The 14775-nt window shown below is 29.1% G+C and overlaps 1 protein-coding gene across 4 annotated transcripts in view; it reads left to right on the top strand.

The window, feature by feature from the left end:
- The first annotated feature begins 5717 nt into the window (after positions 1-5717).
- LOC114296073 (Beta-glucosidase, GBA2 type family protein) overlaps positions 5718-14775 on the top strand; it is a 14125-nt gene continuing 5067 nt past the window's right edge. The window contains exons 1-12 of one of the 4 annotated variants that reach the window (XM_082875260.1): positions 5789-6411; positions 6691-6742; positions 7750-7860; positions 7992-8048; positions 8284-8360; positions 8822-8921; positions 9207-9280; positions 12842-12942; positions 13024-13127; positions 13703-13756; positions 13889-13944; positions 14031-14069. In XM_082875260.1, the coding sequence (XP_082731386.1) occupies positions 7843-7860; positions 7992-8048; positions 8284-8360; positions 8822-8921; positions 9207-9280; positions 12842-12942; positions 13024-13127; positions 13703-13756; positions 13889-13944; positions 14031-14069 (680 nt within the window). In that variant the 5' untranslated portion in view covers positions 5789-6411; positions 6691-6742; positions 7750-7842. Of the gene's footprint in view, positions 6743-7749; positions 7861-7991; positions 8049-8283; positions 8361-8821; positions 8922-9206; positions 9281-12841; positions 12943-13023; positions 13128-13702; positions 13757-13888; positions 13945-14030; positions 14070-14775 lie in introns of all 4 variants that reach the window. The other 3 variants (XM_082875262.1, XM_082875259.1, XM_082875261.1) reach the window with 3 other exon arrangements.

Below are 14775 nucleotides of genomic sequence, written 5' to 3'. Positions count from 1 at the left end.
CATACATGGAAGATCAGAATCACTTTAGAGATATGAGAGTCATCCTAAATGGGTCTCAAACATTTTCCGTATATAAAATACTTTCTCCCATGGCGGTGGTTGTGGCAAATGTATACTTTAGGGTTCGTTTGGTGTGCTTTTTAGAGTTAAAATAGTCATATAAGATAAAATAGATTATTTTAATTAAATAGGATAAAATGTTACATCTAATTCATAATTATTTTATTTATTTTTATCACAAAAGTTAAAAAAATCAAAAAATTTATCCAAAACGAAACTTTTTAACCCCAAATTAAAATAATTAAAAAGTCAAAAAACTAACCCATATTCCAAACGAGCTCTTAGTAATCCTCTAAAATATGGGGTACTCTTTGGCTCCGTTTGGGAAGTTAGGATTTGGGCCTTTTTGGCTAAAATAATAATAATAAAAAAACAAAATAGACTTCTTAAACAAATAAGACAAAACATTATATCTAACTCATAATCATTATATTATTTATCTCATAAAAAGTTAAAAAGTTAAAAAATCCTTTCCAAATAAGACATTTTAATTCTAAATTAAAATAATTAAAAAATTAAAAAGTCAATTCAGTTCCCAAACAATCCTTTGTCAAGTGCTCATGCGCAATTACTCTGCCTCTTTCACTCTAGGGGCTGGTTTGACAAGTTTTAACAAAGTCAAAAAATCAATAACTTATTTAAATTATATCATCTTATTTAATTCATATTACTTTTTTAACACATTACTTCAAATTCAATTCAAATCTACTTATTTAAATCATTTCAAACAATATAAAGCTTCCTCCCTTAAAAACTATATACTTTTGTTAATATTTGTGTACAGTCGGTGGATTAAATTGGGTCCAAAATGAAAGGCCGTGGAATTTCACACTACTATTGCCGTGTTGGGTACAAATTATTCAACCTTACCGTTGCATTTGGTAGGCCCCATATAAGCAAATTTTGCTACCAACCTCATTTGATCAATCTAATCCTAACCGTTCATTCACTGACTTCATAAATTGGGCCTACCAGAGCGCAAAACGCACCCCAGGCGCATTTAAAACCCAGTTCTGCGCATTATTAAGCAGACCCAATCCAACTTGGACACCACTATGTAATAAATGTACGTACGGGCAAGTCCTGATTTGAGGACAATCTGATATTAAAAATGAGAAATGTTAGGTGTTAATGAAGAATTTTTATGAAAATTGTCATGAAAATTATCTGTACTGTTAGATTAGGTATGTGTCTCATGATCTAATGATGCAGATGGTTTTCATGACAATTTTCATGAAACGTAGCAGAACCCATTAAAAATAGTAGAAATCTTAAAAGTTTTATAAAAAAAAATTAATAAATATTTTAGATGAGTGTAGGATTGAATCTCACACTCATGTATCTTTAATAGAAATTTTGGGATCTTTAACTTAACTTATCTGATATTCATTTGGAAAGTTGATTATTTTAATAAATTATTTTATTTTATTTTATTATTTTAGTATATTAAAATATTTATATTTTGAAAGAGGGTTAAAAATAGTAGAAATCTTAAAAGTTTTATAAAAAAAAAATTAATAAATATTTTAGATGAGTGTAGGATTGAATCTCACACTCATGTATCTTTAATAGAAATTTTGGGATCTTTAACTTAACTTATCTGATATTCATTTGGAAAGTTGATTATTTTAATAAATTATTTTATTTTATTTTATTATTTTAGTATATTAAAATATTTGTATTTTGAAAGAGGGTTAATTTTATTTATTTATTTATTTATTTTGTAGTTAGAAGTGACATTTGTAAGAAAAAAAAGTAAAATAATTATAAATTTGATTTAATATTTTGCCTTATTAACTATTTTAGTATTTTTTTTTAATTACAAATTTTAGCCAAAAAATAGCCAATTTTTGGCTTCCCAAATAAATCTCTTATTTGAAAATTTTCTAGTACGGATGAGTTAATTTAATTTCAATTTTTAGTTATTTTAATTTGATTAAAAAAAAATATATTTTAAATAAATTTTAATTTTTTTATAATTGATTTTATGATTATGAAAAAATAATTATGATATAAATATGATATTTTATTTTATTAACTAAATTAACCTGTTTTTGTTTTTATCAATTAATTTAATTAAAATAACTCATGCAAAATGAAATCTTGAGCTTTAAGTGATATTACCTTTGAGTTTAAAAAAAAAAAGTGATTCTACATTTCGAGTTCTGTGAAAAAGTTTTTTGAATTTAAGTGATTGTACATTTTGATTATATAGAGCAACTTTTAGTACTCATAATTTACTAATTTGTTAATATTCTTATAAAAAGAAGAAAAAAAAATCTAAATACCCTCAATAGGCAGTGGTTAATTAACATAATAAAAATTTATTAAATATATAATAAAATATTAAAATGTATATTAAAGTTTTAATTTTTTTTATTTTACTTTGATCCTTAATAAATGTCATTGGGGAAATTATAAAAATAAATAAATAAAAATTCAAGGTTTGACTCTTTAACAAGAGAAATCTTAGGGGTGGTTTGGAATGTACTAAATAAATGTTTTTTTTGACTTTTTATGAAATATATGTTGGATATAGGTTGGGTTTGAAGTGATGTGATAGAGAGGTGATGTGACTTAAATAAGATGATGTGACTTAAATAGGATAATGACTTTTTAACTTTTTGACTTTTTTAGTATATGCCAAATAAGGTCTTAAATTTTTAATTTTGTCAATTTAAATTTAAAATTTAAATTTTTTTTTCAATCTAAACTATTTATCTATTTCTGTTAAGTAAAATTGAAGTAAAAATGGTATTTTAATTATTAAACTCAATGAAAAAGTATTTTAGATCTTTTATGTATATGTACATTAATTTTAATAATTAAAATATTATTTTTCGTGAGTTTTACTTAACAAAAATAGGCGAACAATTTATATTGAAATCAAATAAAAAAAAATTATGATCTAAATTGACAAAATTAAAAGTTCAATATTTATTTTGTCAGAAGGCTCAAATCCAGGAAATTGTCCCCAAATCATTTTATTCACACAATTGAACCGTAGTTTAAAAGAATTAAAAAAAATTATACTGAAATCATATGATCATTATTATCATATCAAAATAATAAACAAATAAAATTATCAAAGTGAGCCAAGTAAAACCATCTACAATCCTTCACATTTTTTTTTTAGTCAAATTTGAATTTGATGAAAATTTAAAAAGATGAAACATTGGACATGATTTCTTTTTCCCTATCAAATTTGATGGAAAGGAACATTTGGGATAATAAGGGAATTTAAAAAAAAAAAAGATTAATGAAAGTTTGATAAAAAGTTTAGTGGAACACCTAATATGACATGGTTAGTGTTATGTTTAACTATGAAAACAATAGTGACCAAAATATTATTTTGATAGTAACATTTTAACATTACTTCTTGTGATATTTTATACGGTGCTAACTAAGAAATTTGATGAAGTTTACATTTTAACTAAGTAAACATTAATAGTAAAATTCCATAAAATATCAGAATAAATAATATAAAATTATAATTTAGTTAGTTTAATGCTAAATAGTTTTCAAATTCAATTAATCTTTCTCATTGTAAAACCATTTTAAAATTGGGGACTTACATATAAGTCATAATATGTGAATTTATTATTTAATAGGTCCTATGAGAATTAATGGCATTTTCATCAAACACTATTAAAAAATATCATTAATTTTTAATTTTTAGCGACAGTTTGAAAATTTTGTCACAAAAAAATCACTAATTGTAAGTTTAGCGATAGTTTAAAAAAATTATCAATTTTTAGTGACACATACAAAAAATCGTCATAAAAAAATATTTTTAACGATAATTTTACTATGATTTATTTCTCATAAGACTTGATAGAAATTAAATTCAACTATTCAAAACTATTAATAATTTATCGTTTAAAAATTTATGTAAAATTAAAAAACCTCGTATTTGCATAGAAAAGATGATAATCCTACAAAAAAAGAAAAGACTTCACAATAAGAAAATATCATTCAATTTATGACGTTTGCCATATCATTTTCCTATTATATGTTTGCTTAAAATTTGGAGAGTGATATTAATCCAAGATCTAATTTAGCCTGTATTTTGTTTATACAAAAATTCATGGGATTGGCAGTTTCATAGGACTATGAATCATCTCATGATATAGAATTAACATCCATGGACGTTTAGATTATCAGTCCCATACCATATGTAGATGATTAAAAGATTATTTTATCATTTTTTAATAAAAACTATCAAAGTTATTTTTTGTGTGGTGTTTTAGAAAGATGGTAAAAAGTTAGTTTTTTAACTTTTTAAATTTTTTAAACTTTTTTATGTAAAAAAATAAAAATAAATAATGTGACCCAAAAAGGCTAAAAAACAAAATTAAAAAATCACTAAAAACATAAAAAATTAAAAAGCCAAAAAAAACATACAAACAAAATTAAAGATTTATTTTTATTATATATATATATATATTTTATAAAAAGTAAAAAATATGATCACCAAACACTTTAATTTTTTTCCGCTACTTTAATTATAAAATTATTAATGAAAAGCACTTTCCAAATCAACTTTTATATATTCAATTATCACTTCAAATAGAATCACTTTAAATTCAACCAACCAAACATGATCTAAACAAACCGATAAAAATCAAATTAACTCGTCTAGAAACTTGATTAATTTAATTAATTTTTTTAATTGATTTGCACTTTTTTTTTTGTAATAAAATAGATGATTGTAAAAAAAAAAGAGACATTTTATATTGTTGATTATTTAATTTTTTAAAATTTTTAGTGATTATTTTAATTATTTTAACTTTTATTACCAGTCAAAGTTGGGTTGCCAAACACCCCCTTAGGCTCCGTTTGGTAAGAGTTTTTTGGGCTATTTTAGCCATAAAAGACAAAATAAGCTATTTTAGCCACAACAAACAAAACATCACATTTAACCTATAATCATTACACTATTATCTCACAAAAAAATAAAAAAAGTTAAAAAATAAAAAAGTCTTTTCCAAACCAACATTTTTAGCCTAGACTAAAGCCTTGTTTGTCATCTACTATATAATCCATCTTTTTATCTTTTTTCCATCACATCACCTCTCTACTTTTCTGCACATCTTTTCGTAAAAAGACAAAAAGTGCACTTTTTTAATACACCCCAAACGAACCCTAAAATAGCCAAAAAAAAACTAAAAAGCTAAAAAGCCAACCCATTTCTCAAATGGAGGCTTCGACCTCGTTTGGGAATCTTCCCTTTTAGCCAAAAAGTCAAAAAGTTACTAATTAGTCAAAAAGCTAACAACCTATACCAAAAAGTCAAAGATTATCTTTTCTCTCTATTTTTTGTATATATTTTCATAAAAAGTCAAAAAAAAATTTTAACTCATATTTTAACTAAATAACTAAAAAGTTAATAGGCCTCGTTTGGGAACAGGCTAATTTAGTAACTTTTTAGTTATTTGGCTAAAATATGAGTTAAAAAAATTAGTATGTTTGGAATGACTTTTTGACTTTTTACAAAAAGATGTACAAAAAAATATAGAGAAAAGAAAATTTTTAATTTTTTGATATAAATTATTAATTTTTTAACTAATTTAATAATTTTTTAACTTTTTTATTATAAAAGAAAATTTTCAAACGGGACTTAAATTAACCTGTTCCAAAACGACGCTACTTTTCCCAGGAGAGATTACTAGCAGCGCTTGCTCAGGCCAGGCGTCAATAAAGATGAGCCTGACTCACAATAGCCCACCTCTCCCTCTCTCTCTCTCTCTCTACATAAATAAATAGTAAACAGTAGTAATAGCGCTCTTTCTCTCTACATATGTCATATCACCTATACATATATAGTGAGAGACGCTCTTTCTCTCTGCATATATCATATCGCCTATACATATATAGTGAGAGAAAAAAAACTGTAGAGAATCATCTACCTGTATATAGCAGTAGATTTAGAGAGAGAAAGTTCCCAAAAACAGAGAGAGAGGGAGAGAGAGAATCCTGTGAGTCATACGTGTATGTAAGCTTGCGAACACCTGGCGATCTCACAGCCCAATTTCACAGAGCCTCATTCACCACTCGGCTCATCTCTGCTCGCCACGCTACGCCAAACTCTCTCTATCTCTCTCTCATCGTTACTGTTCACCATTCAGGAGACACAGCATCGAACCACTTAACAAACCCAAATCAAAATTCTCTTATTTCCTTTTTACTTTTTATAATAATCCAAATCCGGAGAAATTCGATCCTATTTTTTTCCATGTCGGTGTTCTTGAGTCTGCTGCGATTCACCTGATCGGTGCCGCTCAAACCCTAACCAGCTTTTGGGTTGTTGAAGCTTTGGTGGATTTGGTTAAAAGGATCGCAGTCTTAGAGGTAGAGAGAGAAAGAGAGTTTAGGAGGAAGCTTTAGCTTTGAAGCTTTGTTTTTACGAGGATTGAAGTTTAAATTTGGGTTTGGAGTGAAATTTGATCATTGTTTGAAGCTGAAGGCACACATCTGAGTAGTCTATATATATGTGTGTGTGTGTGTGTGTGTTTGTGTGGCTGTGTATATACAGAGGAATTTGATTAGGGGTTTTGAAGATTTGGAAGTTAATTATACAAATATAGAGTAGTTGATCGACATGGTTACCGGAAATATATTTCATTGTAGGAAGAATTCTTGGCCACCAGAGGAATATATCAGCCGATCGACTTTACAGTTGGTAAGGATTTCAATAGCTTTGAGCTTGTTCACATACATACACACACATGCATATATATATATATATATGAGTTGATCGTTTCAATTTAAGGGCTGTGTTTTATGGTTTGGGGTTGATGTTTTTTTTTTTTTTTTTTTTCCCTGGATTGGAACTATTATGATTAACTAAAACAAAGAATACTCTCGATGCGGAAATGAATAGGATGGTGTTCTTTTTTTTTTTAAATTTTTTGGCTATGAAAATTTAATCAGTTCTTTGTTGAAAAACATTCTTGCCCAAAATTTTTAGTCTTGCTAGAGTTTGTGATAGGAGAAGCTGAAATCATTTGAACTGAATTCTTGGTTTTACTTTTGTTTTCATGTATTGGTCAGGAACTGTTTCTATTGTATGTTGTAAATGGAATACAGGTTATTGGTTAATGTTTTGAGTTATTGATTTGTGAGGTCAGATACTCCTAGGATGGCATATTTCAAAACTAATCTTGGTAAATCTTGGATTTTGTAAAGTTAATCTTATTATCTACCTTGAGATATATGCTAAGAAGGATTTTCTCTTTCCTTTGGAAATGTTGCATAAAAGCTCCTTAATCTTATTGTTTGGAAAAGATATTTGGGACAATTTAATCTTTACTTCAGAGTTTACTTAGTTACTGGAATAATATCTTTTGTTCATCAATGTACTTGGTTTATTTATTTATTTATTTTGTTTCAAGGAAGTTTGTGTACTTGTTGATCACATTCCTGACTATATTTGAGCCCAAAATAAAGGCTGAATGAGTTTGGAATGTCAATTATTGTTGTTTTGGATTATAGATTATAGATAACTTGTTAAATATATTCAACAGATGTCCAGAAGATTGCTTCTTTTGTTGTGGGGGGGGGGGGGGGGGGGGGGGTTATACACTTCATATTGATGCACATATGTTATCATCATTTGTACTTTTAATAGCTTTAGTTTCGTTTTTACTTCAATTGTCCTGATTGTCTTTTCTTAAACTTCACTTGAAGCTTGATTTTGATAGTGCTGCCCCACCAGAACAAGCTTGGAGAAGGAGATTAAACAGCCATGCTACTATTCTTAAAGAATTTAGTGTTACGTTTATGGAAGCAATTAAATTGGTAAACATCCTTTATCTATAAACAATCATATTTGCAGGCAGAAAAGACATATAGGTCCTGTGTATCATAAGTTATGCATTATCGTTCACTAGTTCTCATTTTGTGGTTCATGTCTTGAATTTTGAACTTAGGTTCGACTTGGTATACGTATGTGGTCCTATGTAAGGGAAGAGGCTTCCCATGGAAGGGTAACTCTCTCAACTTTATTCTTCTTCAACTCGTTTTAATTTTTCCCTATAGCTACTTTTTAGTATTCAATAATGACCCTAACAACTAGTTTCCTATGTTGAAAATTAATTGGACTTTGATTCCGGACACCCCAGCGCCAATAAAAAAATAAATAAATAAATAATTGGACTTTGACGTAGTTTTTTGTTGGACACTTTTCTTTATATTGAATTGCTACTCACTTAATATGTGCAGACAGCACCAATTAATCCTTTCAATCGAGAGAGTTGCAAGCCATCAGCATCCCAAGGTGTCCCACTTGGAGGAATGGGGTAAGCACTGGTTCAGTTGTCAAGTATGTCATCTTTTGCTAATACATAAAAGTAGAACACTAATTTTGTGTGTATTTTTCATTTCCCTAAACTATCCAAAGAAAATTAAATTATGCATTATTAAAATCCTTTTACTTCTATATTCATTTAAGGGTAAATGTTTTTTAAACACATTATTTTAAAGAACTCCCCACAACTGCCTAGAACTCCCAGTTAGTTTTAAAAATTCCCCTTCCTAATTAAGAGGCTACTTAGTACACCCCTCTCTCTCTCTCTCTCTCCTTTTTATAATTTAGAGGCTACTTAGTACACCTCTCTCTCTCTCTCTATGCACTACTGTTCAAAAAGTGGCTAATTAGTGGTTCTTTGTGGCACTTGCACTCAGGTAGTGAGTGCCACCCCACTAGTTTCTGTAATATTTCTATGCATTTGATAAGGGTCAAATCCTTTTGATGTTACAGGAGTGGCAGCATATCAAGAGGTTTTAGAGGAGAATTCAGGCATTGGCAAATTGTTCCTGGTACATGTGACACTTCTCCTATCATGGCCAATCAGTTCTCTGTAATGCTCTGCTCTCCAACTCATCATCTGCTAGATGTTTTTTATTCAGCTCTAGGAAATATAATATGTTAATAATCTGTTATAATACATTATTGGTGTTGAGTGATCTATTGGTTCATGTTTGTAATGCCAATGGCACAAACTATACACATGGTTTATATTTCAAGAGGTGTTTGAGATGTTACTGTTTTATTTTGTAAAGAACATGCTGATTTTTTTTCATGGAAATATTTACTTTTTTACTTGAATGTTGTGTTTGATTTTATTTAATTATTTTTACTACAGATTTTTATATCTCGAGACGAAGGGAATAAAAATTACTCTTCAGTTCTAGCCCCAGGCCAGCATGAAGGGTTAGGGTAAGGGAATTTACATTTCAGTTGCACTTTTCTTAAGGAGATCATGAGCTTTGTTAAGTCCCATATTTAGAGATGATTGACAAATGCTGTAAAAATTGATGAATTGTGAGACTCGATGGCAAATTGGCATATAATCATATATATATTATTAAAATAGTGTTTCTTTCCATGCTTAAGTAACACATTATAAGAGCTTACTTTTTTTTAAGAGAGACATCAGCATGCATTTCCCATTTAAATATAGAGTTCTACACAAGTTCAAACTCAATTTAAATTATGCTTGGACTCTGTTTGAGAGATATTTTTTTCCCATATGTTTTCTATTGTAAATTTAGATAATCCACAAACCCAATACTAAGGCCTCGTTTGGGAACAGGCTAATTTAGTAACTTTTTGGCTATTTGGCTAAAAAGGTAGGTAAAAAAAACTTGTATGTTTGGGATGACTTTTTGGCTAATTACGAAAAAATGTGCAAAAAGTAGAGAGAAATGAGAATCTTTGACTTTTTGGTATGAGTTGTTGGCTTTTTGGCTAATTTAGTAACTTTTTGGCTAATTGGCTAAAATAGCCTCTTGCCAAACGAGGCCTAAGGGCTAGTTTGGCATGTACTAAATAAGTCAAAAAGTCAAAAAGTCACTATCTTATTTAAGTCACATCATCTTATTTAAATCACATCACCTCTCTAACACATCACATCAAACCCAACCCAAACCCAACCCAAACCCACCAATAAGTCAAAAAGTGCACTTTTTTAGGACATCACAAACTAACCCTTATGAGAAATCTTCTTTTACAAACCTAATTTGAGTTTTACATGAAATCTAACTACAACTTCTATATGGATTATATTTTGATTGTACAAAATTTTTCCTACATTATTTTATATAATCACAACTCACAAGAGAAAAAATCTGCACAACAATCTCGAAGAATCTTTGAAAGTTGGATTTACTGCTTCAGTTACTTTTTTAATTGCTGAATTGTAAGTTCTTCTATATTTTTACATCATATTATAGATGATTAATCATTTTACATTGTGAGATGTATGGATGTTTTCATGTATTTTTTCTTTTTGGGTTTAGATGTTGTTATGAGATTCTTTCTTGGTTAGTTGGTGTTGAATTTATTTTATATAGTTGATATTTTAATTTAATTAAGAGTGTTTATTTTACAATCTTATAATTTGATATATATCATATAAAATTATTATATGATAATTCAACTACAATATATTATATTTAATTTTTTGAATAAATTTTATGTAGTTTCTATTTTTACATAAATATAAAAGAAAATTAAATAGTTAGAATTACTTTTAATTTTATAGTACTAATTCTTCTTCTAATTTAACTATTATTTTTAATATCAAAACGATATCTTATAATTTAATATATGTATATTATACAAAATTATTGTATTATAATTATACTTTTATAATACGATATAACTAAAATTATCAAAATACACAAATAATTTAACTAAAATTAATATATATATAAGTATTTAAGTAACACTTTCATAGAATGATAGTGCCAATATTATCAAAATAAATAATTAAAATCATACTTCGATTTTAATTTTAATTTTAAATTAAAATTAAAATTATTCTTTTATAATACACATATCGTACCATCAAATATTTTTTGAAAAATAAAAAATAGTACGTATATTGCATGGGTCAACTACTAGTTCATTTTTAAGAGAGATAGGAATTTTGTTGCGAAAGCCAGCTTTTCATCAGAAGATTGTACATTTTGAGACATAATCTTTTACAATTGGTACTCAATATGCATCTGAGATTTTTTGAGGTTGTGCATCCTGGTCCAATCAATTTCTGGTTTTCAACTCTCTGGAATGGTTTAGTGTGAATTGTTGTACTAGACTATCTTTTCTTTTAGTTCTTTCTTGAAGCTTCTGAATGCTGGTGTAAATTATTGGTTGTGTTGAGTAGCCTAGTTATTTGCTTCTTAGCTGTGTCACAGGAGAAATTGTTTAGATGGTGCTGTGGCTTTGGAATCATGATACCATTCATCTTGCACACTGGTCATAACTTTTGAGTACTTACACTTATCTGGGTACATATTCAAGTGTAGAAGCTTGGAATCAATCAGAGAGGGATTTATAGAATATAAAACCTAAAAAATTTCATCCATAAAACTATTATGTTCTTTGTATAATATGATTTAAAAAAAGAAAAAAAGAAAAGAAAGAAAACAGAAAGAATTCCTTTTCCAAATTTTAGAACTCAGAGTGTCTGAACGAGAAGTGGTTGCACTCTATATGTTTAAATGAATGAGTTCATTCATGATTGACTATATATTTTTTTGTAATTTTGTTTATAGATATCTACAAAGAAATCATTTATTTTTCGTTCTTATAAATTTCATCTATTGTAATTGTTCATAATTAATTTAGAACACTTCTCGTATGCCTTGAAACTCTGTCTCAGAGGATAATTGCACCTTTTCTCTTAGTCATTTTGGCTCAGTGATCAATAACAACTCATCTAAGATATATAAACTGTTATGTTTTCTCCGCCTTAATCTTACAAACTCTTTTCTTTAATACTTGAACTCTATTCATGTGATATTTTCTATTTTTAGAAATTAGAAAAATACTGCATTCAGCTATAATTTACTTTTTCGATGTACTCACCCTCGACAATAAGGTTTTCCTTTCCCCCCCCCCCCCCCCCTTGCTTTTGTTTATCCACGTTTGGTTCCATTGGTTGTATTTTCCTTCTCTTTATTATTATTATTTTTTTGTATATTGGAGGTAGGGGGTTGGGGCTGTGGAGCTATATCTTCTTGTTATTCTTACATTTTACCATGGTTTTGTTTCTCTGAGTTGAGAAACATGCTTCAGCCCCATTCTTGTTTATTAGATATCTTTTACATCTCGTGGTGATATTAACAGCTGAACTACATGATGAGTGATAGAGTGAAATTGGAAATAGCAATCCAAAACTACATGTCATATTTGTAATTTTTCATGTCGTCTATGAGAAGTTAAGGTTGAAAGGGATCTCTTGATTTAACTCTGCTTCTTATTGTTGACTTTGTTGGGGACTGGGTCCATGTCACTTTTGGTGTTGTTTAGCTCACATGATGGCAATATAGATTCAAATTGATTGCACAATTTCACCTGCTATGAAAATAGAATATTTTAAATGTATTTGTAGGACACTTTACCAATACAATTTTGATTGAGAATGTCTATGTATATGTACGTTGTGGCCATTATCAATATATATATATATTTTGTATTGGATCAATTTTATCACCTAAAATAATGAACAATTTCAACTTGAACTATCATTTTGTTGATTGTGGCTGCCATTCCTGTAATGGATTGAGTTGAGGAGATGGTTTGAGAAAGAAAATTACATATGAACCATAAGAAAATTACTAATTGCGCGTTGTTTTTTTTTTTTTTAATGCTCTTAAGCATGCTCTTCATTATGTTGTTTATATTGAAGTTTATGAACAGTTATTAGTGCGCCGCAAATTTTTACCCCTTTTTTTTTCTGTGTTTATTTATGTATTTTTTTTATAATTACAGGAAATTGGGCGATAAGGGTATATCATCATGGGGCTGGAATTTGAGTGGGCAGCATTCCACATATCATGCATTATTCCCAAGGGCATGGACCATATATGATGGTATCATTCTTTTGTAATTCTGCCTGCTAAGAATAGAGATTTTCTCACAGTATTCATTTAATGATATTACTTCACCTCCAGGTGAACCGGACCCAGAGCTAAAAGTATCCTGTCGCCAAATATCACCATTCATACCCCATAATTATCGAGATAGCAGTCTTCCTACGGCAGTTTTTGTCTATACGGTATGCAAATTTATCATTTTTGTGAAAAATTTAGTAGTTAAATGATGACAGTTCTAGTTTCTTTTCATGTAGAATTGTTAGATGGAACTAATAGTTCAGTGGTTCTTCATCATTTATTTACTTACTAATATAATGGTTTTGGGTCTTTTGAGTGTCAACTTACCACTTTTTAGATGCATTAAGAAATATTTTAGGTCAGAGGTAATTTACCTGACTCTCCTGCAGACAGTTCAAAGTTAGAATTTAGCTGTTGGACAGCTACTTGATGGGCTGTCCTAATTGTTTTTTGCTGTTATATGGTCAGGCACAACTCCTTAGAAACTCTTTTAAACACAAATGTCAGCCTTCTTTGAACCGCACATTACTCTCCTCAATAACCACTTCAAATATTGGCACATGTAGGACCTATTTAAATTTAGAAACAGCATGAGCATTGTTTGTGCCACAATTTCTAGTATTCAATATTCATTAAGGAAATTAATTGGGTCATGTGATAGTCTTTGTGCAAGAACTAAAAGAGGCACCTTGATCTTGTCATTGGTTTGCTTACAGAGTTGTTGCTTGTTCTGTTGTAGTTGGTGAATACCGGGAAGGAAAGGGCAAAAGTGACCCTTTGCTTTACATGGGCGGTAAGCTTGTTTCTGCTGCCAATGTTTTTGTTACATGTATCAAGCACTAAAGCTAACATAAGGTCTTCTATTGTTGGTCATCATTGCCTTATTATTTTTGTTTTTTTTTTTTTTTTTCCAATTTCGGAACAGAATTCAATTGGAGGAGTCTCACACCTGTCAGGAGATCATGTGAATGAACCATTCATGTCAGTATGCATGGTTATTATTCTTCTGTTTATAATTATATTATGGATGGATTATGATTTTAACTTTTTCCTCTTTTGTTTGATAGCGGCGAGGATGGAGTCTCTGGAGTACTTCTACATCACAAGCAAGTCATCAAACCCTAATAGCTATATATGACGGTTGGTTTGCATATTATCCTTGGGTAATGTCAGTGTTTGAAAGGGAAGACTAAGTCGTAATCAATGATATTTGAAAACTACTTAAAAAGATCAGGTAGACATATTAGTAATAGATGTTTTAACTGGCATGGATTAATGCAGTTGTTGTACTAAAAGTACATTCTTTTTTTCAATAAGACAAGGAAAAGAGGGAAAAAGAAATAAGTGAAAGGCATTTTGATGCCCGAAAATAGCATTCTGAAATCAAGAGTGCGAAATCTCACATAATACTCCATCATAACTCTATGTTGATCATGCTAGGGTGTGCTGTGAGGGTGACGAGTGACGGGGCCAAAACTTGGCATTACTGGTTGAGTGAGAAGAAAGAAAATAGATAGTGCAAGAGTTAGTGCTTGTATGATGCTTGTTGAGTACGGAGAAAGCTGAGACAAGTGGAAATAGCAATTGGAGTTTAATTAAGAAAGAAAGGACAAAATATAGGATGTTGGACTTGAAGTTTTGGATTTCTAGATTGTATGACTGATGCTAGAGTCTCACTAAAAAATTCCATAATGTAAGCTCATTGGGGTGAGCTTTTTTTTAAATCAACCAATTCATGATCATGAGCATTATGTTTCCCACTGCCAATCTCTATGAAAAATGGCCGTCCATTTATGCCTGAAAATTCTTTCA

The sequence above is a fragment of the Camellia sinensis genome, chromosome 6 (assembly GCF_055761805.1).
Source record: "Camellia sinensis isolate YWXY chromosome 6, ASM5576180v1, whole genome shotgun sequence".
NCBI lineage: Eukaryota > Viridiplantae > Streptophyta > Magnoliopsida > Ericales > Theaceae > Camellia > Camellia sinensis.
The sequence above is the reverse complement of the archived record's forward strand: the minus strand, read 5'-3'. Positions and strand labels throughout refer to the sequence as shown.